Below are 27,662 nucleotides of genomic sequence, written 5' to 3'. Positions count from 1 at the left end.
GGTAAATAATGCCCAACCTGCATGCCAGAGCTCGATCATCAAATGTTTATCTAATCCAATATGGCAGGCCGTCAATGGTTTGGCTACAAGATATTGCACCATCTGAGTTTACATGCTTTGATGATCGTGCACACTCCAATCTGTTTGGTCGATTTGTGCAATCTGTACTTTCTGTCCCCCTCTTTCTTCTTTGGTACACAAACTGCTCTATAAAACACCCAGAGAGCAGAAGGAGCAAGTCAAAGTTGGGTATATTCTACCAGCCGACAGACACCATGAACCTCATCAAAAACAAAGGTAAGACTGCCTTACGCGGTTTGCACAAGGGATGTCTGAGTGTGTGGGTCTGTTTGCATGTCCCCTAATGTTGTACCTGCTATCGGTCTCTTCAGGCACCCTGGGAATCGGAGGCCATGCCATCCTCTGTGTTCTCATCAGCCTGTTGATTTCTGAAGTCTCCTCTGGGGCTGAACACAGTCCAGAGGCAGAGGCAGCCATTATAAAGCTGAAGCTAGACCTTTTGACGATTAAGTACAGAGAACTGTGTAAGCAGTACTCCACCCTGGCACACACGGACTCAGCTCCAGGTACTTTCCTGTTCCAGCAGATGGACAATATTTCATCATTTGTTTATATACATTATTCTGCAATCCCATGTGTTCTGTATTTTTCTGTAAACCACCTGCAAACTTTACTTTTCCCTAGTTGACCAGGTTTGTTTAACACATACACTCTTCCATAGAGTTCAGGTGCAATGAGTGTCCCGACACGTGGCTTCATGTAGGGGACCAATGCTTCCACCTCGACACCGACAGGCACGACTGGTCAAGCAGTGCAGAGAAGTGTAAAGAGATTGGCGGCCATCTTGCCATCCTGACCAACAGAGAACAGCATGTAAGTGTATATACACACACACACACACACACAGACACACACACAGAGACACACACACACACACTCATATATATATATATATATATATATATATATATAGAGAGAGAGAGAGAGAGAGAGAGAGAGAGAGAGAGAGAGAGAGAGAGAGAGATTTTTTCTGTATTTGTTAATTGACAAATGGCAATACCTTTGGATGGAATTCATTTTCAGGAAGCGGTGGAAAAAGAAGGCAAAAGGATCGGAGGGTTATACACAAACTACTGGATTGGACTGACTGACAGTGAGAGTGAAGGACACTGGAAGTGGGTGGACAACTCAACAGTTACAACGCCGTACGTATGCAACGACTAAAATTTTAAAATACTCTTGACGTAATAAGACAATGTACTATAAGTAAGTACTACACTTTTCAGAGGTGAACAAACAAAGCACACGTATAAGCAGGTACATGCACATAAATTACAATGCACCCTAAAGAAGGTTCAGTGACTAAAACAATTGCAGCTGCAACAGCTTCCTGGCCTCAGGTTGAAGGACTGACAATGAAGGCCTGCGATGTTGCCCTCTTGTCTTTTATTTAGGTCTAACATACTGTAAAGATAGCATGCAGTGTCACTCCTACACAAGATTTAGCTTGTGCATGATCACATTAGAGGACAGCCTTATAATAGGTTACAATTTTGGAAACACCTGAAAACCAGCCAGACATCAGGATCAAAATCAGTGAATGGAAGTTAGACAGGTTCACTGAGTGTGCCAAGCTCTTCAGGAATGTATCCAGTGTGTAAGTCGACCTTGTTGAGCAGATGTAGTGTAAAGCAGAAACATCTGGGCTTATTCTTGCCAGTGTGTGTTTGCACATAACAGACCCTGGATATTTACAACATGACTGGCCACGGTCAACACTCCTGCTGCTTGTCAATAATACTCTCAGACAAGCACAGCAGGGCCAAATGCTGAATGCTAAAATCAATGCTGACATTGACTACCATGTTCACATCTCGCTTCACTGTGTTAGCATGCTAACGGCTTGCTAACTATTCGGCACTAAGTACAAAGCACAGCCTATTCTGATGAAAATCGTAATTTTGACCTGATGATGGCGCTCAATGAAAAGTGAAGGGATCACTAAAGTCATTAGTACAATCCACCCAATGAATCATTTCACACAAAACCTCATGGTGGTGCTAAAGGAAGAGTCAGGGGGTCACGGGGCCAAGGATTCATCCTCTGGAGACCCTAAATGTCTTTATGAACTTTCATACTAAATCATCCAATAGTTGTTGAGATCTTTCAGTCTGGACTGAAAAACTGACCAACATTGCCCTCCCTAAAACCACTTTACTGGCACTGACTACAAATTTGGCTTGCTTTCGGGGGGTGGAAATGTGTGCTTAGCTTGCACAGACACACAGCATGCTTTGCATCAGTCATTACCCCTGCAAACTTTGCTAAATAATTCACAGAGAGTGGTGGTGGAAGAAGTACTTAGACCCTTTACGAAAGCCAAAGTATCAATACCACACTGTGAAAATACTTCACTGCAGTAGAAGTCCTGCATGCAAAACTTATTTTGAGTAAAAGTATTATGAGCTCAATTTGCTTTAAGTATTATACGTAAAAGAACTTTTCATGTAGTAAATAGTCCCTGTCAGAATTTTACTATTATATGTGTATGTTTTTAGATTAATATTACTGCTGCATTAATGTCTGTGTTGCTTTTTACTGTTGTATATGTTTAAGGTTGAGCTTATTTTAACTATATACTGTCGGGTAATTTAATCTACAACAACTGATCTGTGAGATCATGATATATTTGTAGTGTCTCTGTCAACTTTTCGTGAGCTCAGATGAAACAGCCCTATTTTCAGCTTTGAGATGATGCATTTTCTGGCAAATCCAAGAAAAGTTTTAAATAGTTTATTCATATTCATTAGGAGGAGAATTTTAAGCCATAATACTTAAATTTACCAGAAGTCAGAATCACCAAATATGAAGGTACATGGTTTTCACTGGACAGAAAGGGGAAGGAAAAAAAGGTAATCTTAAAAGTAACTAGTAACTAAAGCTGTCTGACAAATGTAGTGAAGAAGAACTATAAATGCATTAACTGCATAAGAGTTACGCTTTATTGTGCACAAAGTTAAGCATTTGACCTCACTCAGACAGTCACACAAACACACACACAAATGCAAATACACACAGGCACACTCACGAACACATGCCCACACACACTGAGTTTGTCTGCCTGCCCACTCGTTAGATTTTGGAGCGTGCAACCACGAGAGCCAGACAACAACCTGTCCGGAGGGGAGGAGGGAGAGGACTGTGCGGTGGTGAGCAGCTACACTCACAACTGGTACGACGTTCCCTGTTCCTTCATCTATCCCCGAGTCTGTCAGATGGACGCCACCCCACTCGTGTGAGCCCCCCCCACACACGCCGCTGCAGGACCACCACTCAATTATGAAAGATATTGACTGTTTATTGGAGAAATTCAGTGGCAAATCTACAAATAAACAATTTTGCTTTAAGAAATAAAGTATCTTAATCTGTATATTTAGTATCAACATTTGCTCTTTTTTTTTTAAAAAAAGAATATATTTCTAAGTATTTGCTGTATACAAGCAAGTAACCAAGCCTATGAAAGCAGTATCATAGAAGGTCATAAAAATATATTACACAGCAGGACAAAAGGACAAATAACAACAAACAATTAGTAACAGTAATAACCACAAACAATAATGTTAAAGTGATTAAATGGTACAGCAGTTTCATGGAGCAATCCTGTAAAATAGAAAAGTCCCTAAGAAATCAATGTTACAATTATCCAAATACAAAAACAATCCAAACTGGCTGATATGTACAACTGTAAAATACATTTTTGTGATGACAGAGTCTTCAACAATGACTGAACTTTGTTTTAAACTTTCGGAGCCTCATCTAACACACTGAGCGGAGGTTCACAGTGCAGCAGATAGGACAGAAAAAGTCATCTTATCTGGACAGAAATTCAATTGGTTGCGATGTCCTCTTGAAAATGTCTTCCCAGGAGATATTATGTTCTGTAGAATCCTTTGGGCTTGGGGCTGAAACACAAAGTCACAGGTTTCTGTTTGAGTTGTGGAAGGAGACACAGAGCTATAAAAAGCCAAATGAAGATGTTTATCTTCTTAAAGTTTGTATCCTCATAAAACACCCTATGGCGAAGAGAAAGTATTCAGATTTCAGTGCTGATGAGTGTGAATGTGTGTTTAGAGCCTTTTCATCAGTCCAGGAAATGGGTGGTACGCACTTTTTGCATTGGCAGAGTCGATGCCTGAGGTGTCTCATCTTCCGCTAATGTCAGCCGCAGGGAGAGACAGACACACAGAGAAAGAGAGACAGCTCTTAATGCCATGCTAATCATCCTGTGTGATCTAACACAAAGGAATAGGGATGGTTTAACTGTACTTGTCTGCGTCGGTAGAGGACGAGGACGAGGATGAGGAGGAGGACTACGATGGCTGTGACGCTACATATGATCACCAGCATCCACGCACTCCGCTCGGGCTCTGTGTAGAACAGAGACCGTCATCAAACAGTGTACAGTACAGAGAGCACATCATGTCAAACCAAGTTTCTGTTGTAAAGAAGACTGCGGCCACAAGGTCATGCCCATGTCACACTTCCTGCCCCTCTCACTTCCTGCGCTCACCGATCTTCAGCACTATCACAGCTGCCGCCAGCCGCTTGTCGTTCTGCCACAGCTCACACTTCCACTTTCCGCTATCTCCTGTACCCACTGCCGGGATGGAGAGATGAGCGGGGTGATGGTCGGATGGCAGTGGCAGGGACGACTGTTCAGGTGGGAACCACTTCACTCGCAGGTCAGAGGGCAGCGGACGGCCGACGCTGCAGCTCAGGTTGACCTGCTGACCAGAAATTAAGTCTGTTTCTGGGGAGGAGGTGACTGCGCAGAGAGATAATGGGAGAAGGGCAGAAAGACAGAACAAAGATATAAAAAATACATTTATCACAGCAAAGATGAAATGCATGAGAGCATTTTCTATTTTCACAGGCTGAGGAAGTCTTGTGCAGTAAACTAAGAAACCCTCTCTGTTCCTCTACATTTACTATCTGAATCCAACTGAGCCTTTGGCTTCTGTTGCTGCAGTGTGCCAGCAAAACTTGCCAAATGAACAGAAAAATAAAACTTTTCAGCATTTCATGACAGCATCAATATCAAAACCGCACTGCGCCAAATATTAGCAACAAAAATGAAGAAATACACAGCATTAGCAATTTGTCATAACCGACTAATACTGCTCTAAAGCTGAAACTAGAAGTCAGCTATTTGAAAAGACAGAAAAACAATCTGCAACTATTGTGAGTCGATTAATTGTTCAAGTTATTTAAAAACAAAAAATGTCAAATGTTCTGCCTCCAGCCCTTCAAATGTGAATATCTGCTTGTCCCCTGAGACTACTATCACAATGACATGGATATCTTTGCTGTCCCACTGTCCTCATCATAACTTACATCTTAATCAATAATGAAAACAATCATAAGCTGCAGCCCTAAAGAAAGTAAGACAGGCACAATCCAGATATCAATGCATTTCATTTGAATGTTGTTTTGTTTTGTGATTTGGGATGCCACTGGACAGTTGGTTAACCGTTCAGTATTGTGTACAAAATTTAGCTTGGCAGATGAACTAGGACTGGTTTTCAGGTATCATAAAACAAAAAAACAAACTCAAATTTACAAGCCAAAATTTTTGTATGACCTCAATACACCTAATACACCAGGGCCTGCGACTAACTAACACTAATCAAACACTACTTTGTGTACCTTATATCTTTAGTAGCCAGTATAAAACTGTGGTCTAAAACTTAAATGCGGTTTTAATTTTTTAACTTCGTCAAGCTGGCATGAGCACAATTAAACAAACCAACCCTAAGTGCTATGAGTCAGCACAGAAGCATTCACTCACAGCATCGTATTTCATGGAAAGAAAGTCCTTTAAATACATGCTAAATGAAATTTAGTTTGTTGGAAGGTGGTGGTTATTCCAGGGGGGAAAACTGGAGAGAAACACAAAAATTGCAGAGGGACTCTGGTGGGATTTACTAAACAAGGAGGTTCAAAAACAAATCAGAGGGCCCAGATTTGCTAGATTCACCCCTGCCTTGAATTATTGCATCAGATTGGTGGACTTTTTTCTTTTCAATGTCCTGGTCAAATAATAGTTCACATAAAGATGAGAAATCTTAGTTTTACAACATGAATCCTCAGAACACAGAGACCAATTAAAATTCATTGTGTTATCACGCTCCTCTGGCAGAAGGAAAGCTTGTTATACTCTATTAAAACGAGCGGCACTAGACAAGTGTATTAGCCACTGAATTAGACGCATGTCACACCAGGGACACTTCCAAATAAACTCTGCAGCAGAGAGATGAAAACACAGAACAGAAGCAGAGAGGTGGCAAAAAAATGACTTTCTCAAACTTGTTCTGAATGACAATTAGGAAGGAGCAAAGAAACTGGGCATCAAAAAGATAAATGAGGACAGTACAATAACTAAAGAAGGAAACAAAATGTCTTATGACACATGTGAGTGCGACACAGGCTGTGCTTGTGAAAAGCAATTAGTTTGGACTTACTTTGCAGCACATTTACGTGCACAGTCCTGCTCAGAGTTTCTCCATTTTTAAATTTCAGCGTGCACTCATAGTCTCCACTATCGTCTTCTTTCACTCGATTACTGATCAAAGACAGATTTCCATTTTTTAGGGTTGACACAGGAGTCAGCCCTCTGTGTTGGTCTGGCTTCCAGTTCAGTGGCTCCTCCAGAGAAAGGTAGAAAAGCCTCTGCCGAACACTAGAATTGAGAATTGAGCCTGGGCTGGGGAAGAAGTCCCATTGAACATGCTGGATGCCCTTAGATTTGATTTGTTCCCAGGAGATTTGAGAGGGAATGGAGCAGGGGATGGTGAGAGGCCGGGATTTAGACGTGTATAGAGTACTTGAAGCAGGTGGTAAGAGGTCTAAACAAGAAGGAAAAGAGAAATAACGGTAAGCTTATCACCAGGATGAGAGTACACAACTGGAATATATACATGTGCGTACACAGTCACTCACAGAGAACTTTAACAGAGATTTTGGATTTGCTTTCTCTGTTATTGTTCGTTACAACACAGGTCCACTGGCCGTTGTGTTGGTCTGTGGCTCTCAGTGTGAGTCGCCCTTGGATGGTTGGCATTTTCTCTCCCTGGGGATTCAGCCAGTGTATCTCTGGCTTCTTGTCTTTCTCGAGAGTCTCTGGATTGCAGGTCAGAAACATCCATTCCCCAAGCAGCACAGGAGAGGGTGGGTTCACATTCACTAGAACAGAAATAGCACAGAGTAAAGGAGACGGAATTAAACCATGAAAATTATTAAAAGATTTGAATTATTAAAAGATTATTATTTTTTTCCTTTTCTGGCTTCTATTTGGCTCTACATAAAGTTAAGCAAAAAAAGATTTCCCAACATGTCAACAAATGTCAAAAAATATTAAAATTGGACTTAATTTGAACAATATATTGCATAAAAACATGCCCTAGATTTGACCAAAGTATGTCTGTCCATACATTATGTTGACATCTGCTTAAATTACTGTGTACAAAGTATAATATCCCTTTCAAATGTAAATGTACCATCGTGAATGTGGCATGATTGAACTGATCATGTCACCTTATGTTTATTCTTACCGTTGAGTTTGACTACTTTGTATGTCACACCCGTGTCATGATTCCTCAGTTTACCAACAAAAGTACCAAAGTACTTAATGTCTGGAATGGTCAGTGAGTTGCCAGAAACGGAGATGGTAAAGTTCCATTTATCTGCAAGGCAAATGGTTGTTATAATCAAAATAATTTTTATTTGCAAATTATACTTTGTAATTCATATAATTTAGACAAGTTTCATTTGTTGATGGTAAAACCGCATCATTATATTTGTGAAGAGCTCAATGTACTGTTCACCTTTATTGAACCCTGATCTGCCAAAGGTATTGCGCCAGGCAATTTCAGAGCCATTAAAATGCCAGAACAGGTAATAGTCGTGTGAATGAGTCACTTCTGGAGCCTTAAGGGAAACTGTCTCTCCCAGCTGAGCATATATCACCTCTATCACCTCTGCCCCTAAGAGAGTGAGAAAGACGTTAGGGGTTGGTGCACAAACCCAAACTGCCCCCAAGTCAAAATAATAATCATGATAATCTGCTTCTAAAGCATCTTACCTTTTGTTAACAAGAGCACAGGAATGAGGATGAGGACAGACTGAATTAAGCTCTTCATCTCAGTAACACACCTGGAAAACTGTGATTTCAGAAAAATACAGGTAACATATTTCTATAAATTCTGTATGATAATAAAAATAAAAATAAAAATAAATTTGTATAATAACTTCTGTACATGCAATGTGGCTTAAAGTGCTTCACATGAAAACTGCATTACAAAAATATGAAAAAAAATTTGATAAACTGTTGATTCTGAAAGAAACAGGGAGTTGGTGTAAAGATGCTACAATGGGTGCAATCTGCTCTGTTTTGCTTGTTTTAGTTATTTTATAAAAGCTGAAGTCTATTCACTGATCTCTGAGCACTGCAATTGTCAAGAGAGTCCAAAGCGTGGATTAGATCCTACGTGTTGGAACATGTTAGATCTGGTCAGACATTTGCTGCATTTCTGAGGTGGAAAAATGTGGTCAGTAAACTTTCTTAAGTTCAACTTATTATCTATAACAACACCTAAACTCTTTGCCTCTCATTGACCCTGTTTGGCAGGTGAGGTGGAATTTTAGGACCAGTCTTTTTTAATTCACTCAGCATCAGTAACTATAATTTCTGTTGTTTCTCATTTAATCAATTCAAACTGTCAGGATCGTCAGGTGCTGGAGAGAAAAATACAATTGTGTGTCGTTGGCATAGCTATGAAATTCCACTGTGTGGTTGTATAATTTGGCCAAACAGGAACATGCATGGCGGGAAAAGGAGTGGACCGAGTATGGAGCCCTGTGGAACACCATGAGCACTTTTTATTATTAAAGACATGTACCAAAACTATTTAACTGTTCATATACAACACTGCTTTCTCTTTGCTTTTTGAATGAATGATGATTATTGAAATAATCGTTCAAACTGGATGGATCAAGATTGTTTTCCTTAAGGAGAGACCTCACTAACACAGTCTTAATATGTGCACTATACTGCACAGTCTGTCGCAGTCCCAGTCAAAAACCCTGCACTGAATCCGACCCACATGAACCTTAAACTAAACTTAAGTTTTCTGTTGACACTGTTGTCAGAAAGGTGTTAATTGTACTAAATATTTTTGAATAGTTTCTTTCTATATTAATTTTAGTGTCTGTTCAATAGTCCAACCCCTCTTCAAAAATGAAGGAGACAGAATATAAGCAGCATTCATCCTGCTACGGAAACGCAGTCTACCACTAACACCAACTACTTACGATTCTTACTTTATCATTTGATTTTGTATATTTCTGAAATTTTTTGCTGCAAAGAAAAATCACTCAGCAGGAAGCAAAGAGGGGTTTGTGGTGGTCTCAGATTGAAAGAGATCTGAGAAGATGAAAGACAAAGAGTTGAGAGAGTTGAGAGTAGGCGGCCTGTGGTGGGTTTTGGATGGGAAGAGACAGACAAATGTTGGAGGGTAGAGACACAGAGCGTACGCTGCATTGTGGTGGGCCTTGATTTAGTTAAGGTGCAGATTCTTATCCCAGTCCTCCCCCTCTGCCTCTCACACCCCCTCTCTTCCTCCCCTGTTCCACGAAAGACGGATCCCTCCACGCTTATAAAGAGAGAAAAAAAGAGACCACAGCACCAGCAGCACACCTAGACTGTGGTTTAAGGTAGATGTTTCTCTGTTCTCCCTCCCTGCCTTATCTCTCTCTCTCTATCTCCCCCTCCACTTTGTTTCTCTACAGTGTATACAGTATGTCAGAAATCTTTTCAAAGACTTTTATCGCTGCTTTTATTCATTATTGATCTGATCCTTTGAAAAAAAAACCCATAGATCTTGTATCAGATCTATTTTTGAATTAAACCCCGAACATCAAAATTAAATCCTAAATAATCAAATGCATTTTCAAATTTGATTAAAGGATCGTGAACATATCTACCAAGACAATTTCCCATGATAAAGACAAAGTTGTTGGGTTTTACAACTTCAAGTCTTGTTTAAGGCTGAAAATGAGTGCGAGAGACTAAGATCAGAGAATTATTAGTCAAGATTTTATTTGAACATTGAGCTCAAATAAAAATCTCAAATCAAAATCAGAGCAGAACACTGTTTTTTTCATGTTTGTCTCAAGATTAAATAGGCTGTGTGTGTGTGTGTGTGTGTGTGTGTGTATATATATATATATATATATATATATATATATATATATATATATAGGTGAGTAGACAACATGAGCGTTGCCATCGCCTTAACTGAAATTACGGAAACTGACAAAACAATGTAGAATGGCAACTACAAAAAAGTTGGGACCCTGTAACATGTAAATAAAAGCAGAATGCAATCATTTGAAAACAAACCGTGTTCGCTGACAACAGTTTGGCGAAGTGTCCCTGAGCCCATGTAAAATGATCCTTTATACAATCATGAGCTCACAAAGTGGTGAACCTCACTGCAGCCTTGCCTGTAAGCAACTGAGCCTTTTGAGGATTCCCCTCTCGTAGCCAATGATGAGACTCACCTGTTACTAATCAACCTGATTACCTGCGGAATGATCCAAACAGGTGCTTTTGGAGCATTCATCATCTTTCTCAGTCTTTTGTTGCTCCTGTCCCAACTTGTTTGAAACATGTTGCTGCATCGAATTCAGAATAAACACATATTTACAAAAATCAATGAAGATGATGAGGTGAAACATTAAATATATCGTCTTTGTGCCGTTTTCAATTGAGTATATGTCAAAAAGGATTGACACAGTGTCCCAACTGTTTTGCAATCCACTATAAGCTAATAAGTAAGAAAATAAGTCAAGCTGAGTTACATTTGTAAGATATTAATTTGCCGTACTAATTCCCTTCCACTGATATATTTTCCCCTCTTGTCTCATTACAGCAACACTGCAACGCTCCTTATCAGGCTTGCACTGGGTTTTGACAAATATTTCTGTGGTATAAAAATATTACTATGTGGGCACCCTGGTGGTCTAGGGGTCAAGACGCCAACCATGACCGCGATGTGCCCGTGTCGAGTGCGGCCGGGGATTTTTGTCGTGTATCATTCCTCGTTCTCGTTTCCTGCCATCTCTCCAGCTGTTCAATAGATGCTCAAAATGCCCCCAAAATCTATCTCTCTAAAACTCACTTTATGTCACCCATTGAAGGCAATCTGTTCCCAAGTGATGCAAAATGTCCTGTTAAAATGAATTATGGGCCTGAAAGTATCAGGATAAATATATCAAATGTATAAAGGCCATAAAGCCCTTTTTATTGCACCAATACTAATCCCAACACTTTGATAAAATTTTACTTGTGGTTTTAAAATGTCATTATCTTCCATCTGTTTCCTGACACCTAAAACATGAGGTACAAAGTTAAGGTACCTGGTTATCAAATAGAGGAAAAACCTTTAAAAACTCATCAGTTACCTCAAGAAAAAGTCTGAGGTGATGTGTATCAAGGAGAAATGTCTCCAGAAAAATAATTTATTGTTGTTTCCAATGTATCTATAAAAGATCAAGGAAGTGTTAACATGTCGGTACGCTCTATAATTCTAATCTGCCGGTTGAGATTTGATAGAAAATAAATACGGTTGCATTATTTATTATCACTGAGATTTAGAGTTGGTCAGAAAATAAGTAAAAGGGGAGAGCGGAGAGAAGTGACGATAAACAGACGTTTCAGAGCCATTGCACCTGTGGAGCTACAACCCAGAAACCAAGACGAGTGCACGAGTCGTCTGGATGGAGCCTCAACAACAAGCAGAGACGGGGGGGTGGGGGGGGGGGGTGGGGGGTGAGGGTCAAACACAGTGGAGAGGTGAGGGAGGAAAGCAGGAAAAGAAATTAGAGTTATTATTAATTTGCAGCGTGTTGATGTTCCTGATAGATGTACTGAAAAATCTGTGGTCCACAAATTAATATTAATGCTCGACATATTGTGCTCATGTTATACTAAAAGGTCCATATAAAATAAATGTACTAATATAAGAACTTGACAAATTTCCTTATGAATGAATTTTACCTTCATAATTTGTATCACCGGTGTTCAATTTCGGCATCTGCCTATTATTTAAATACAAGTACAACCAAAAACACCCAAATAAATTGAGGTGTATAATCTATTTTATCAGTTTAATATTTGAGTTGTATTTAAAGGATCTGTACGTGCTTTTGCTTTCCGAATTTTGTCTTGCAGCTGACTATAAAACTGACTATGACATTTCCGCTCCACTGGCCCTGCTGAGGTTTTAAGGGTTCATGATTCAAAATCAGAAAACATTTGACGCAGATATTTGGTGTATACAGCAATAGACGTTTTATATATTGAAGCACATTTATCAAAAATTCCAAAATAACTGAAGCATACTTACAGCTGTTGTTGAGTGCAGAGCGTCCCTCCGTGTTCAGAGTCGTGTGGTTATGTTGAATATTTATCAGAGAAGCTTTCTTTTTAAGTGCCGTTGCACCTCCCTCACTGACGATTGGTCTGGAAACAAAGCACACAGTCCTCGATCAAACCCAGAATCAGAATAATGACCTTTGATTGGTTGTCACAGAGGAAGAGGGCAAGATCTCATCCCTGTACTGTTTTTTTTTTTTTAACACTCTGAACTAATTGCCTAATGTGCTGTTTAGGGCATAAATGTCTAAGCTGCAGTATGACATTAGATAAAAAGATAAATCTTTTGGGCAGAGTAATGTACCATATTTTTATCAGCAAATTATAAAGTAGACATGATTTTCTTTTTTCTTGTTTACTTTTTAATCTGTCCCATCGATAATCAAATAAACAGCTAATCTTAATTGGCTAAAATTGCTATTTGAGTGCTGCCTCATAACAGACGTCCCAAAATTTATGAAGGGTCTCACTGGACTCATTATCTATCTTTAGCACGCTCTGAGTAGCACATGCGTGGCTTACGGCCTAATTTATAATAATTGCTCGTTTGAGTTTCCCCTGGTCATTTAATTGTACTGATTTAGATACATAATTAGTGTATCAGAATTCAAGCCATGAACTGCCGGACCAATCTCCACAAAAACGGCTGATAAATGCAAATTAAAAACACACCGTTTCCTATAAAGAAGCACTCAGAGAAAGAGAGACGAAGAAGAAACTGCCTCGCTGGGACGACTGTACAGCGAGACGCGATCGTGTGAGTTTAACGCACATATGCTGAAATAAATATTTAAAAAACAGCCGTCAGTGTATTTCATCCTCTCCTCTGTAACATCACCTGGTTACAACTCCAACACCAGTGTTCATCCTCACACACGGACCTAACATCACTCTGGACTTAACTTTTCATGAAAACTGTCTTTTCTCAATCACATTAACGACGATAAAGCCTTTAGAAAGCTTCTAGGAAGCTGGCCACTTCTGTTTTGTGAACACTGGGAGCTACGATAAATGGATGTTAAGACGGTTTAAAGTTCTGAGGGGCGATTTGTCTTTCAGCTGACGCACAAAAAGACTTTGTTGGCTAAGAAACGTGAAATGTGTCTTATCAAAATAGTTGTACATCTTTTGTATTTGTAAAAATGATGAATATCAACCAAATAAACATACATATTAAGAAAAATGTTTTTCCTAAAAATCCCCTTTAAAGTTAGATTATGTTTTTCCTTCGCAGTTCGATAACCCGGCTGTATCTTCTTGTTTCAGCGCTCCATATGTGATATATGATACTGATATTTGCGTTTCAAATCCAAGGCACTGCTTTTAGATGACATGTGCAACATGTTTTCTTGTAATTTGGCGCATCACGTTTGAATCTTTGGTGGTAAAAAGAATTTGACTTGAATTTAAATAAAGATCTGGGAGTTTCAACAAAATCCTCATCCGCAAGTTTGTGAGCCCGCCAAACAGTCTGCGCAGGTGGAAGAGATGAAGAGTTTCCACTAAATGTTTTCGTCTAATTCTTGTTTTCTGTTCCGATCAATGTGGAATTAGTGTTCAATGATAACATACAAGCTGATCAGAATTAACTGAGCAAATGAGAGCAGCCTGGAGCTTTAACAGTGGAAAGAGCAGGTTTCATGTTTGTCCAACATGAAACCAACATTTGTCCCTGAATAAATAAATGCTAAGTAAATATGGTCCACTGCCTCGTGTCGTGCTGCTTTTGGTGGACTGTGAGCCCACTGAGGAGTGAATGTTTCTTAGCATCGGACTTTTGTGAGAAAGATTAGCTTTTTGTTTGCTTTACACATGTACTCAGGCTTACGGTCTTGTTCAGTGTAAACCCAGTGTTTCATTTCACATTTCACTGAGTGTTTTGGTGGTATGAAGAAAATCCACTGTCAGTCCTCCAGGATAGAATTCAGATTACACTCTGCAAGACGCAGTAATTGTTGCACCACTTACTGGCTAAATGTACACCTGTGCGGGAGCCAAACATCTGCCTGTGCTTAGCGCCGCTCCTAAGCTGCTGTAGAGTCGCGCCTGCGCTCAGTATAACGCTAATAAAACATCAGTGCCTCTCTGTTTGTCCTCCAACACCTTATTGTGATCCTTATTGAAGTAAAACACACAACTGCAAGGATTGTTACAGCTAAGCTACATCTGCGTTGAGTTTGTATTATTATAGGAGTTAAATACTCGGAAGAAAAACCCTCTAATGAACATTCATACATTTCGAACCAATGGCAGGGTTTGACGCTTTCTGGAAAGGTGAATGAAACTATAATGGCAGCCAGTCGGCATGAGTTCATTTTTGTTTATTTCTCTTCAGCGAACCTTGATCAGCACTTAAAAATCTGCTCATTAATACTCCCAAAGACAGTGTGCAAAATAAGGCGCTTTTGTTGGATTGCAGGCTTCAGCGGGCCAGAAGCAGAGACGCAAAGTAATTAAAATACAGATAGCTTGAAGGTGATTTGCTGATTCTCCTCTTCTACCATCTCGAAAACGTACTTTTTAGACAGCACAACTAAATACAACTTCTTCTCCGTGCATTAATGAGGTGATTTGTCAAATTCATCCCAAGCCAACAGCTGCAGGGATCAGTCAAGGGACCAGAGCTGCAGAAACACGCTGCCGAGGTGGTTTAGCGACATGAACCCACAACAAGGACAAAAAAACATCTCGCACACGTCTCATGTGTCTCTCTGAGGTTTGTCTGCCTGCCTCTGTACTGCCTTCATGAAGGGCTCGCACCTGCTTGTCTTCACTCTGAGTTTGAAATGAAACGAGCCTTTTGTTTGCTCCTTGGAATAAACAATTTAAGTTACGGCAACCGCTCAGAAACATTTCTAGGCCTCGACTTAATGAATGTTCTCTTAAAGAACACCAGGAAGTGAATCTGTCACGAAGAACAGGTCCGTTGCTTCTCTCTCGGTGGACAAATGTCTGTTTTTTGAGCCGTGATTTTGATGGAAAACACCTGAAAGTGAGGACTCCCTCATTAGTCACACACCTAACGAGGGCGTGTGTACCACATCGTGTCATTACTGAAAGAGAAAAAGACAAAAAGTGTGGGCCACAAACAAGAATGAAGGGTGATTCACTTTTTTCACATTCATATCTTCTTTCCTCATCCTCCATTCTCTCCTACAGAGGGTTTCCCTCAGCGTGCAATCTCCATTTTCTGTCTCTGACTTTTTTAGAGTTCGTTTTGTAGCCATTTCGATTTTGGCGAATGTTGTGTGACTGAACCGAGGAAGGTAGCCAAACGCCAGAGGAAGTCTGAAGCCCTGCGAAGACGGGAAGGAGCTGAGCTTGTACTGTACGTGCTAGTGTCTGTGACTGTTCTTATGTTTCAGATACAAACAAAATGTCAGTGGAAAAGAGGCTGAGAGTCAGAAACAAGTGACATTCAGTGATCAGTGACTGAAAGCAGTTCATCTGTTATGAGGGGAACTTCATTCAAGCTACCTTGAAACCTTGCAGTTGTGAAACAGTAGATGAAGACAGAGCTCTCCCACTCACCACTTCACCGCCGTCATTTGTACACATCAGCGGTGGAGCTCTTTTTACGTGCTACTGTATTGTTTGTAGGCTGCTGCAGCATTTCACCAGAATGGAAAAAATTCTGTCGTCTGTTTTGTTCCAGGTAGCTGCTATTTAAATGCAAGCAGAGGGCTGGAATAGGCTGTAAATGTCAAGTCATGTTTGTGTGTTATTCATGAGGGATGCAAACAGAGGAGTTCATGTCGTAGGAAAAATGCATCATGGTTCAACAGGAGACGTTCATGTGGAAGCCAACTGCTACTGTAAAGCCGTCATTTACATAAAGCTGACATGCTGAAGCCGGGTTGACTGATGACGTTGGTTATACCATGGAAAAACTGCTGTTCAGTCGCACAGTGCCTACGTAAACATGCGCAGTATAATTGTTTCTGCAGTGCTGCGTTCCTGTAAGTAATCAATTTGACCATATCATTCATCCAAATCACTGTCAGAATTAGACCTCGCTGCTAAGGTGTGAACTGCCTGTGGAAAGTGGAGGCTGCTGATTGGAGCCACACACACAAAATACAGATAAAAAAGCAAACCCCGCGATCAGCTTTAGACCATCTCTCAATAGAAAAGCTCCCTTCCAACAAAAATCAGCCGTCAGCGTCATCGATAAAACGTTTCTCTGCTGAAGCACCACGGCACATTCAGGCGCAATATATCCACATTCAGCGCCGTGTTGTGCTGCATAATGTTCAGCAGCAGAAGTCTAAAATGAGCCTAAATGTGCAGGTTTTGACATTATGAAGCATTTGCTTGGCGCAGCGGCAGGTTATTGAGTACCACGTTTTCGGTCCATCTCTGCACTGTCAACTCAAAGAAGGCGAAAAAGCCCCAAAGTGTCTTTTCTCGCTGTGGCTTTTGTGTTACTTCTTCACTTGAGGTAAAAAAAGTTAAGTAAAAGAACGTCGACTGTACAGTGGTTGACAAAATGAATTTGAGTTTGGTTTGCCACACGCTGGGGAGGTTACCGGAGAGTGACTATAGTTTGTTTGCAGATGTAATTAAGTCTTCCACAAAAGCGGCTTCACTGCCTCTATCCTGTTACTTCAACATTAGTGAATTAGGAATTAGATTCGTCTTTATTGTGAGGTTTCTCCGGACTGTGTCTCACATTACAAGCGTACTCTGTGGCACATAAAGGGTAAAAAACACACATTATTAATCACACACTCAGTATACAGCAGCAGTTCTACCACAGGTAGTTGCAAGTATTTAGATGCTTTGCTTATGTAAGAGTAGCGATAGCACAGCGTGATGTACTCGAGTTGGTAAGTAAAGCCTGCATTGAAAAGCTTACTTAAGTAAAAGTATGTGAGTATTATCAATAAAATTTATATACTGTGTCAGAAGTTAAACTCATTATCCAGAGTGTTGAGTTCAGTGTTTTATTATGATAAAGTACGTGATGTTTTTAATATTGCTGCTGTATCAATGTGTGAGTTGCTTTTTGCTGCTGTAGATGTTTAAAGTTGAGCTGATTTTACATCTTGGCTGGTTTAATCTGCAGCAATTCATCATATTCTATGAGATGGTCATGTTTGTAGCGTCGCCGCTCTGTGAGAACCACGTATCTCTAAAAAGTCTTTTCGTGAGCTCAGAAAAACAGCCTGTTTTCAGACGTGTGACGGTGTGTTTTCAAGCTAATCCAGAGGGTTTTAGTAGGAGTAGAAGAATTTCCTCAGTTATCGGAAAAATACAAACGCTCAAAAACACCAAATTTGGAGATACGTGGTTTTCACTGGACAGGAAGGGTATGAAAAATTGTAGAAAGGCTTTCAGACAGATGTAGTGGCGTAAAAAAAAAGTACAATTTTTGCCTCTGAGATGTGGTGGAGCGGAAGTATAGCGTTGCATAAAGTTGCCTCGAAAGTAAACATACTTGTACTTCCATCACTGTGTTTTGCACTTCTCTGTTTAACGTACAGGTGCACACATCCACCATCATCCACCCCATCGTAAGAGCTTCAGAACAGTTTCAGCATTATGTTTCATTTCCTGATTCGGTGCACATTACCTTTGGCCTACTGGGAACCATCTTCTCGTACGCAGGTTAATGTCTCAAAGCTTAAACACATTAACAACGCCGAGGGAGCATCACTCGGTTCTCATCTTGCTAATGCGGCGGCAAACTTGAAAAGACATAATTTCACCTGAGACTGGTCAGCGTTCGAGCCCGGTGAGTTGCTGAAACGTCAGAATCTGAGAACTGAAACCTGCTCGAACTGAGGGGAGTTTACAGAACGGGAAATCACCTGTCAGATGATCGTTTTGAACAGAGGGATTGTGGATTGTTTTAAAGTCGTGAGGTGTGCTGCTTGCACCTGCCGTTGGAGCAGCTTGGAGCCCTGTCAGCTGCCTCCTGTTGCTCTGAAAACTCACATATCAACAAATGCTGCTGATTGGCCTTCAGCATTATAGCAGCGTTTGGCACATCATAAATGCCAGGTGCTTGCATGGCTTGCGTAACGACTGTCAACAGTGTTCACATTGAGTAAACTTTATAGACTGTATATCATTGTTTTCTGACTGAAAATGGCCTTTTCTGACACGAACTCCTGATGTTTTGCACTGATGGAACGACAACCCGAATGGAAACACAAGAGGGAGGGATGCACACTGTTTCAGAAATTTCAGTTTCACTTTGAATGAGTGTGTGTGTGTGTGCTAATTTGTGTAAGGCAGACTATGAAAAAGAGAACTGAGTAATAGCCATGAAAAGGGAATCCTATTGTCTCATATGAAAACACCCCCAGTGCAACAAAGATGTTGTGTTTTCATAGAGCACAGAGTTAGGGAAACACAGCTTGGTAATCGCCTACAGAAAAGACAAAGATTTGAGCCTCTAAATATGAACACTGACATGCTGCCTCCAGCTCGGAGAGGGAGAGAGGAACACATGGCAGTTTTTCTTTAACTGCGTATGCATGATGTCGTCCTTAAGTAACACAGTTTTCATTATCTTGGCTCCGTACTCCAGGAAACTGGATTTGAAATTAAACCGTGGCTGAGATTAAAGCGCAGACTTCCAGCTTCATCCGTGTTTGAAGATGTCATTGGGCGGACTGCGCAGAGCTCACAGCCCTTCGTTTGTACCCAGTCACCTGAATTTTAGGACAGTGCACCATTTTCTATGGCCAAACATGAGGTTAATGACCAGCCTAGTCAGTCACTCGAAGTCAAGCTGGTGGTAAAAGCCCCCAAAACAAGCAAGGCATGAAGACCGCTGAAGCGCAGCTCTGGCAGGTAAGACACTAAACGTCTGCTGATCTGTTGGTCGCAGACTGCAATCATTAACTGAAAACCTGCAACCAAATACTGTTTTTTAAAGGATAATTTGACGACAGTATTTTGGGTTCACTAAAACTGCGTCAGAGGTATCGCTCTGGCATCCACTTCAGATTTAATTTCAAATCAAATGAGCCGTAACGACGAGCCAACACAGCAAAAATGTATCACTGACCTTTGACTTGTGCTGTAGCGTCGGCCCGCAAGACACCTTGAACAAGGTTGTTTGAAACAAACCACGTCAGATTTAAATGTGCACAAAGAAGAAAATAGTCCCAAATAAGATGTCGTCCATAATGACAGCACAATATTACACAACGAAGGCCCGCTGAGGTGGCTCCTTCTAAACTGATGGGTGTTTCGGCTGCATCGTCCATCTGTGGCCATCAATGCTGGATACCAATAAGCATTAACCCACCGCAGTAAAAACTGTAAAGCACATTTGTTTCAGGTATATTTTCAGTTCAGTTCAATTCAAAATACTTCATCTGTCCCTCAGTGAGCAATTCGAGGCAAGCGGACACAAAGCAACACAAATGCACACGAACGATTACCTGACACATAAGAAGCGATCAAAAAACACAAAGTGTGTTAGCGTAAAGAAAACACTTTAGATACAAAGGGTTAATGGCAGCGGTCAACCATTCGCTGGCCTACATCACCAATGAACATTATGTCAAAATGTGCCGAATGTGAAGCTGCGTTCATCAGTCGATGAACAAAGTAAACCTCTCGTAGCGCGTCTGTTCGCGAGGCTCTGGACTTATTATACAAGCAGAGGTATCCCTGTGTCAGCAGCAGAAACAGTGAATGTACTTCTCCAACCGTGTTTGATCGGCCATATTGTTATGTCCTGAAAAGTGTTTGAGTTGATAATATTTTCAACATTTCCTGTGTTTATGGTCCTAAAGTAAAAAAGGTAAATCACATGTTCTGTTCAGACTGTTTTGTTGTACTTGAAACCAAATTTCTAGGCTCCAAAATGCCTTTGGGACTGAATTACAGCATCAAATGTTGTGAGCAGTGTTGTTTTTAAAACACATTTCATAATACGGCACCATTCAGTTGTTTTATTTCAGATCACTTGACAGCTTGTTACCGTACACATCAATCAGCGTGAACTCTAAACCTGTTTCAAAGCTTCGCTGTCGCGTTAGATTGTTTAAAAGCAGAAATATGTGATGGGTTGGATTTTTTAGTCACTTTACGTCCACATACGCTGTATGCAACATGAACTACGCGGACGGCGACGAGCACATATGCGTGTACGTGATGCTACAGTATACAGTATGCTGCTTTCCTTAAGGCATCATTGAAAGCACATTCAAAGCTCTTTGTCCAGTCAGCTCACTGCTGGTATACACAACAGATAAAGAGCAATACAATGGACCTGTAAAGGCTCATTTCTGGCAAAGTGTAAGTCTCATTTGGCTTTTAAAGACACTATTAGTACCCCAAAATACATAAACAAAACACATTATAATGATTATTTCTCTGTTTCAAGTTAAAAACAGAGTCATTAAGTGAAATTTTTGAAAATTTCCTCACTCTTCTGAATTATACATTATTTAAAGCAAATATCTTATAATGTATGTGGTGTAATTCCTCCAAACAGACAGACTTAGTGTGTCAGTAACACAACGCAGCAACTGCTTCTGGACAACAGTGAATGGATTTAAATATTGTTAAAAATAATGGACGGATTAAGTCATTTCTCATGTTGCAGTTTGCAGGCCATGAAGCTGGAGTCCTTGGCAACAGCTGGTTAACACAAACAAGCTATTGATTAAACACTCACAGTCTCCAGGGTTTAATACTTTTCATATTCAGGAACAGATTTGTTCCATGAGAGCACAATTAGTCTGAGTACCACTTGTGTGTAGCACCACATCAGTGCTGACGATTGCAAAATCAACCAAATGCTGGCGTCCGTTGTTGCATAAGAGAAATCTATTTTAGGTATTTCTGATGTGAGATTTTGAAATCCTTCTCACGTTTGCATCACAACACAAATACCAGTTAAATCTGAGCCCCATAGAAGGTCAAATCCATAGACTGAGACTGATAAATGAGTGTTATTATTATAATTTAAAGCTGAAACGGAGCAAATCATTCAGCATCGTTTAGCCTGATCCAGCTCATCTGTGTTTTATCAGCTCAATATCACGAGGCATTCAGATACTTTGCTTTGAGTTCTTGCCATTATTCACAATGATTTGTGTCAGTTTTTGAGGCAAAACACAAACGAGCCAAACAAAACCAGAGCACGGCCAAGACAAATCAACCAGTGTGTGGAACGAGACGGAGAGTTTTAAAAATGTGGCCTCGGGCGAGACCAGATTTGAGTGCTACAGCCTTGGCCCTCGGTGCCCCTAAGCTTCTGTCTACGAGAGTGGATCTCCGGCACCGTCGGGGACATTTGTCAGTATTTGTAGAAACAAAGTATGCCCTCATACGCAGACATACTGCCATCCTGACGTATGTATCCTCCCTCTGTATGATTATCCCTTAAATCAGCTTCTAACAAGCAGAATCAGGAGTATATATCCAGTCTGTTTCTCAGTACTCACATGTGATGTTCTCTGTGCAGCGATGAGTTCAGCTCTGACATTTGGTAGACTGACGGCACTGCAGGTGTCGCTTTCATACACACACACACACACACACACACACACACACACACACACACACACACACACACACACACACACACACACACACAGAGAGGAAGTCAGACACCACTATGATCCCATCCTTGCTGTTATGTACTAAATGAATTACATAGATTACATAGTTTCACGCACACACACACACACACACACACACACACACACACACACACACTTAACATGGCGCCCATGTTGAAGTTTTGTATCGTGCGCTTTAGTTCTAAAATCAGAGAATTTCTTAGGTCATATAAGACACTAAATATTTTTTCTATGTGTGTGTACCACATGCATGTTTGTATGCATGCATGCATTGTAAGCATGCCGTTGGTGGTCTTGTGTTATTGTGTTAAACAGGTGTTGAGTGTGTTTTTCATTTCATGCACGGCTGCACTGGTGTCAACACCTGCATTGTCATGCACCAGTTGTGGGGAATACAGAGCTTCTGTACCGAAGCAGGCACAGTTTAAAGCATATTATGGCACAAAAGAAAATGTTTGAATTAGGCTGAACAAAGTAAAAGTTAGAATCCTTCAATGTTTTATTATCTCAAGCCCCTCTTTAAATACTTATGTTGGCTTTTTTTTTTTCTTGAAATAGACATTCAATACTGTCAGTAATTACCTCTAAAGCAGTTTGTATGATTACTGGCGGGGTCCGCCAAAACGACCTCAATGCAGAGGGGAGTCACAGGAAACGATGAACATTCAGTTTTACTGTTTGTGATTTTATGTCACTGTCAGAAGCCTCCCTGTTTTGTTGTATGAGGATGGAAATAATTGTACAAATCTTGCAGTTTTGCGTATCCTTATAGTTTATTGACCGAGGGGGAAAAAGACATAAAATTTCAGTACAGTTCTGTAATCTTTTCATTTACAACCTACAGAAATAAAGACAAAGTACACATAAACCGCAAATACACAGAAAGAAATAAACATTTTCTCAGGCTCAATTCACCCTGCACATTCCACTATAAAAACAGTTTATTTTAATGACTTAGCATGTATTCATCCATTTATACACTTTTTGTTTCGCAAGTAGCACAAAGAGGTTACAACTAGCTTGTCCTTATACAGCCCTGTGTTGTGGAAGGACGCAGAAACAAACCTTGCATGTCTAAATCAGCTGAGTGGAATTAAAGATGAGAGGCAGTACGTAAGAAGCTGACAGCTGTATATATGAGGACACATTAAGATGCTGCATAAATGTAAAAAAATAAGTACAGACTGTTGCTGTTCTCTCTTGCAGTGGGAGAGCCTATTTGCATTCACTTCACTGGTTGTATTTTGGTGGAAAAGCTCAAAGTGCCCACATCATTACATTTGATTTTTATTTTCATCAAGAGCATTCAAAAGCCCATTTACATTCAGGCCATATTCACACTGGGGTTCTCTTTCACTTGCTCTCCATTTCTCTTTATCTCTATCTTTTCCTCTCCTTCCTTTCCTCTCGCTCTCTCTCTTTCTGTCTCTCTTTCTTTTTTTTTGTCTATCTCTCCTTTCTTCGATCGGCCTTTCATGTCAACCCATTAGGAGGGGTTGCAGAGGGGGGGCTGATGGCTTCTCTCGTCGGCGTCCTTGCTGCGGTTTTGCTGCAGCTGTTGGGCTGTGATAAAGAGAGGAAAGACGAGAAGTTTTCACACTAATTACGACACAATAATGAAGCACTTGGTAAAAGGCACAGTGAAAATGAAGGTCAAACTGTCATTAATATAAAGTGAATAGAGTCTATTAGAAAGCATCAGTAAAGTGAGCAGAGATTACTGGAGAGTGGATGAACTAATTCTTTTACTAGATAGAGGCAAGTTAAGAACATTTACCGGTTACACTGGCAGTACTGCTCAGGCATCGGTCGCTGGCGGCCATTCTTCATCTTTCGCAATATTCTCTACGGCAGAAAAAAAATCACATTAAAGTTTTTTGGATTGCTTCAGTAACCCATCCTCCTTCATCCCAGCTACTAATCTAATCCAACAAATCAGCCTACGAAGACTCCCTGGATGATTTCCTTTACTCACCTTCCTTCTTTTGATCCTCTTGCACAAGCAAATGACAAAGACCATCAGGAGGAGCACAACCACGCAGCCAACTCCAATTACAACCCACATCCACCAGCTGAGCCCCAGCCCCGGTTTAGTATCAAGTGGAGGGTTTATAACACCTGGTTGAGCCATGAAAACAGACCACGGCAGAGAGAGGGGATAATGAATCAATGACACATCCAGTGAAGAATCACTTCTGGCGATATGTGCTCTGAGTCAGAGGGTTCACACACACACACACACACACACACAAACAAACACAAGCAGTATGCACAGTCAGGACAGGCTGACTTACGGACGTCCTTTGGGTTTTTGGAAGGGACTGGCGCAAGTGTTGTACGAACAGGCTCTGGAAGCACAAAGACAGCACATCTTGCCTTTGGTGCTGACCACATAGGTTGCTTTTGATGTGGTAAAAATCACATGCAAAAATTTTGGTAGAAGCCTACCTTTAACTTTGATTTCTATGATCTCGCTGTGCGTCTTCCCGGCATGGGAGAACGTGCAGCTCCAGGTTCCTTCATCTGAGCGGGCCAAAGGTTTCAGATGAGCTATCTGTGACTCCGTGTGCACACTTCCATCCGGCCTCGTCCACCGCACTGCAGGGCCAGGGTTAAGACCTTTTACATTACACTCCAGCCAAACCTCGCTGTCCAGCCGGAGATCAGCCGAGGACCTGAGCGAGACTGACAGGGAAAGGGACAACAGGCGGGGGCGATGATACAGTGAGAATCATAAAGAGAAAGAGGAGTTCATCCAGATCATCAGGAACATGACACACCCTTACGATATGACAGGAAGAGCAAAGTGGAAAAATATCACAGAACTGTGGTTGCTTTCACAGACCGGAACATCTGATTTTTAGAAATATTAACTCATGAAATGATCGATTTAACGCTCAGTTTGGTCATCATAAGAGGTGCCGCTCAGCTTGTGAAACCAGTCGTATAATTGATGGGATATCTGAAGTTTGAAAAATAACCCTGATGATGTCATCAGGGTTGTGAAGATATCAGTGGGTTGTATTATGGGAAATGTAGGATGCAGTGTTTTTGGAGCTTGATCCATATAAGAGGCTAGAATCAGGACATTTACATGTGAATCCCCCAAGTTTACAACAGATGCAAAAGCAAAATGCTGAAATATCATTTAAGGCTTTAAAAAAGAACTGTACGTGTGTGTGTGTGTGTGTGTGTGTGTGTGTGTGTGTGTGTGTGTGTGTGTGTGTGTGTGTGTGAGACGTTTGACTCATTTATTAATTAATCTGTTTTAATCTTTTGCATTGAACTGCAAAAATGTTCTTTTCTCTAAAAGGAATTCTTCAGTTACTTTAATCGTTTCACAAATTTGCTGAATTTATTCTTATCAGTCAAACTTACCTGTGATATTAAACTGTTTGAAATCCACGTGAAAGACAATTTCAAGTTAAAATCTTTCATGAATCTAATTACTGTATCACCCAAAATACAAGTATTTAACATGCACTTCCCTTTTTCTCTGATTTAAAACTGGAATGTTGGAGGCTCACTCTGTGTTTCTTACAATGCTCAGAATTATTTGCAAACACATTTTTCCTCATTTCCTCTGCTTACCTGAGACCACAAGAAGTATATGTTCATGAGACTTCCCATCGACTTGGCAAGTGAACTTTCCAGCATCTTGTTCCTTCACTCCACGGATCCTCAGATCTGTGTTACTCAGCCGTGATCTTTCCACAATTTCACCTTGGCCTAATGCAGAAAATACATGCAGTGCGATTAACACCAGTCAGGTTTTTAAAACAATATATTCTGCTGTTGGTAACATCTAAAGCTGGACCTTTGCGGGGTGCAGGTAACATCTTATAAGCGCTATAAATCTTGTCATTTCCATGACGCCACTCCAGGCTCCTCTCGTAGTCATTTGTAGGATTGCCACACTTGAGGATGGCAGCCTGTCCTGCTTTTGCGATGATCACTTCGCCTGCTGCAGAGAGGGCACCCAGCACTAAAGAGAAACATACACTTAGGATGATATATTCACAGGAGAATGCCACAAAATCTGTGCATTAAGACAAGAGCAAACTGATGTCAAGGCCAAATATTCTCATTACTTTGCATCGTAGACTCATCTACTGAAAATCAAGTTAAAGGCAGTTTATCAGGTTGAATTTAGGGAGTAAAAAACAACTGCAGCTATTTCCCCAGACAGATTAAAAGACTTCTGTAAACATACAAAAAGGACATCAACAATTTGAATCTAGGTTGCTGGAAAATGAAAAAGGGAGTATTAACAATGAAGTATGATCACTCACCAACCCCAAACCACACAGTTATCTTCATTTTGAATGCTGGGTCTAAGGGCGTAAAATGCACATGTCAAAACAATTAAAGAGGAACATTGAATGCAGGTGTTCATGATGCGAGAGAACACACTTCCAGGTTAGAGATACCGCACACAGCTTCTGTTTGAGATGAGCAATGTGTGATTCCTAACCACCAAGCTCTACTTCCTTCCTCTATCTATCTCCTGTATCAAAAAATTTAAAACTTGCCTCATAGACGCATAAAAAAACTGAACCAAACATCACTGAGAAAATTCAAGCATATGTTTCGTCTCTTTTGTATTCAACTAACATGTTTAATAATGCGTGTTAAGATGACTTCCTGTGAACCGGCTCAGAGTTCATCTCACTGCACGTCAGAAATAAGACGCTTGTTAAAAAGCAAATCTTTTGTTTAAGCAGCTTTGTTACGAATCAGAAAGGAATTCTCTGAAAACTTTGGATGAGCCATTCATCCGTCTTTGTTCTCTGATATGTTTCATGATTTTCAAAGGTTTAAGAATTAAATTCCACAAGCTAAAATACTGAATAATTCCTCATTTGAAAGGCACAAACGATATTTTTGTATTCGTATATTTTGGTCAGCCAGAACTATCACAATCTGACCAGATGATTAATACTTCAGTGCATCAAAATTCATCTAAAAAGTCTCATTTGACTTATTGTCAATATATTTCACCTCACTGACAGAACAATAGTCATAAGTTGAGATAATTAAGAATCTTTAACCCTTAAAATCAGGCATGGAGACGTCAGAGCACATTTTTCTTCTTCGCATTTAATCTAAACTCCTACGCTGAAGCTCCTAACATTTACCGTTAAGTTCACAGAGATACAGAAAGATGTAACAGCAACCTATAGTTTGTTTTATTTATTTGTTAACTTGGTTCATTTGTCTTTATGCTAAATGTACGTACCAAAAGAAAAATGGCTTCAAATGGTGAAATTAAATGCAGTAATTTCATATTACCACATACAACTTCCTCTCAAATTCCATGTTTTGATATCTTACCTTAATTTTGAGGCAGTGCAGTCGTTTGTGCTGTTACTGAAGGCCGAAATCTTTCCTCATCGCCTCTGTGCTTCACTTCATCGAAAAACAAGAGCACAAGGATGAAGAGCTGTCGAAGGCGGAAGAGATCTAAAAAGAAACCTGCACTTTGGAAAGTTGTAGGCCAATGCAAACCCCAGCGTTCTGTGGGTTTGCTCTCTCTGCCTGCGCTTTCTCGCAAACGAGGCCTGGGATTCTGAGCACGGTGCAGTTTTTAC

The 27,662-nt window shown here is 40.5% G+C and overlaps 3 protein-coding genes across 4 annotated transcripts; 1 reads left to right on the top strand and 2 right to left on the bottom strand.

Moving 5' to 3' along the window:
* Positions 1 to 208: 208 nt before the first annotated feature.
* On the top strand, positions 209 to 3,357 carry LOC139333646 (C-type lectin domain family 4 member E-like). Of its 2 annotated transcripts, XM_070966221.1 has the most exons (5): positions 209 to 297; positions 393 to 587; positions 743 to 894; positions 1,105 to 1,226; positions 3,158 to 3,356. In XM_070966221.1, the coding sequence occupies exons 1-5, from the start codon at positions 276 to 278 to the stop codon at positions 3,318 to 3,320; spliced, it is 654 nt and encodes a 217-aa protein (XP_070822322.1). In that variant the 5' UTR covers positions 209 to 275; the 3' UTR covers positions 3,321 to 3,356. The 2 variants fall into 2 exon arrangements, with proteins under 2 accessions (XP_070822322.1, XP_070822320.1); XM_070966219.1 differs by lacking the exon at positions 209 to 297 and having other exon boundaries at positions 329 to 587; positions 3,158 to 3,357.
* cd4-1 (CD4-1 molecule) lies at positions 3,357 to 12,550 on the bottom strand. The gene is made up of 10 exons (XM_070966218.1): positions 12,489 to 12,550; positions 8,162 to 8,240; positions 7,905 to 8,063; positions 7,632 to 7,763; positions 7,021 to 7,263; positions 6,543 to 6,926; positions 4,592 to 4,846; positions 4,348 to 4,448; positions 4,190 to 4,233; positions 3,357 to 3,983 (listed from the first exon to the last, which is right to left on the bottom strand). The coding sequence occupies exons 2-10, from the start codon at positions 8,217 to 8,219 to the stop codon at positions 3,953 to 3,955; spliced, it is 1,407 nt and encodes a 468-aa protein (XP_070822319.1). The 5' UTR covers positions 8,220 to 8,240; positions 12,489 to 12,550; the 3' UTR covers positions 3,357 to 3,952.
* Positions 12,551 to 22,905: 10,355 nt separating this feature from the next.
* LOC139334181 (T-cell surface glycoprotein CD4-like) lies at positions 22,906 to 27,531 on the bottom strand. Its single transcript, XM_070966943.1, has 9 exons — positions 27,406 to 27,531; positions 26,364 to 26,405; positions 25,889 to 26,056; positions 25,663 to 25,800; positions 24,520 to 24,756; positions 24,366 to 24,419; positions 24,047 to 24,189; positions 23,849 to 23,916; positions 22,906 to 23,634 (listed from the first exon to the last, which is right to left on the bottom strand). Exons 2-9 carry the CDS (start codon positions 26,389 to 26,391, stop codon positions 23,550 to 23,552), a joined length of 921 nt encoding a protein of 306 aa, XP_070823044.1. The 5' UTR covers positions 26,392 to 26,405; positions 27,406 to 27,531; the 3' UTR covers positions 22,906 to 23,549.
* Positions 27,532 to 27,662: the final 131 nt, after the last annotated feature.

Source organism: Chaetodon trifascialis, chromosome 7, assembly GCF_039877785.1.
Source record: "Chaetodon trifascialis isolate fChaTrf1 chromosome 7, fChaTrf1.hap1, whole genome shotgun sequence".
Taxonomy (NCBI): domain Eukaryota; kingdom Metazoa; phylum Chordata; class Actinopteri; order Chaetodontiformes; family Chaetodontidae; genus Chaetodon; species Chaetodon trifascialis.
This window is presented reverse-complemented; position numbering and strand designations above follow the sequence as displayed.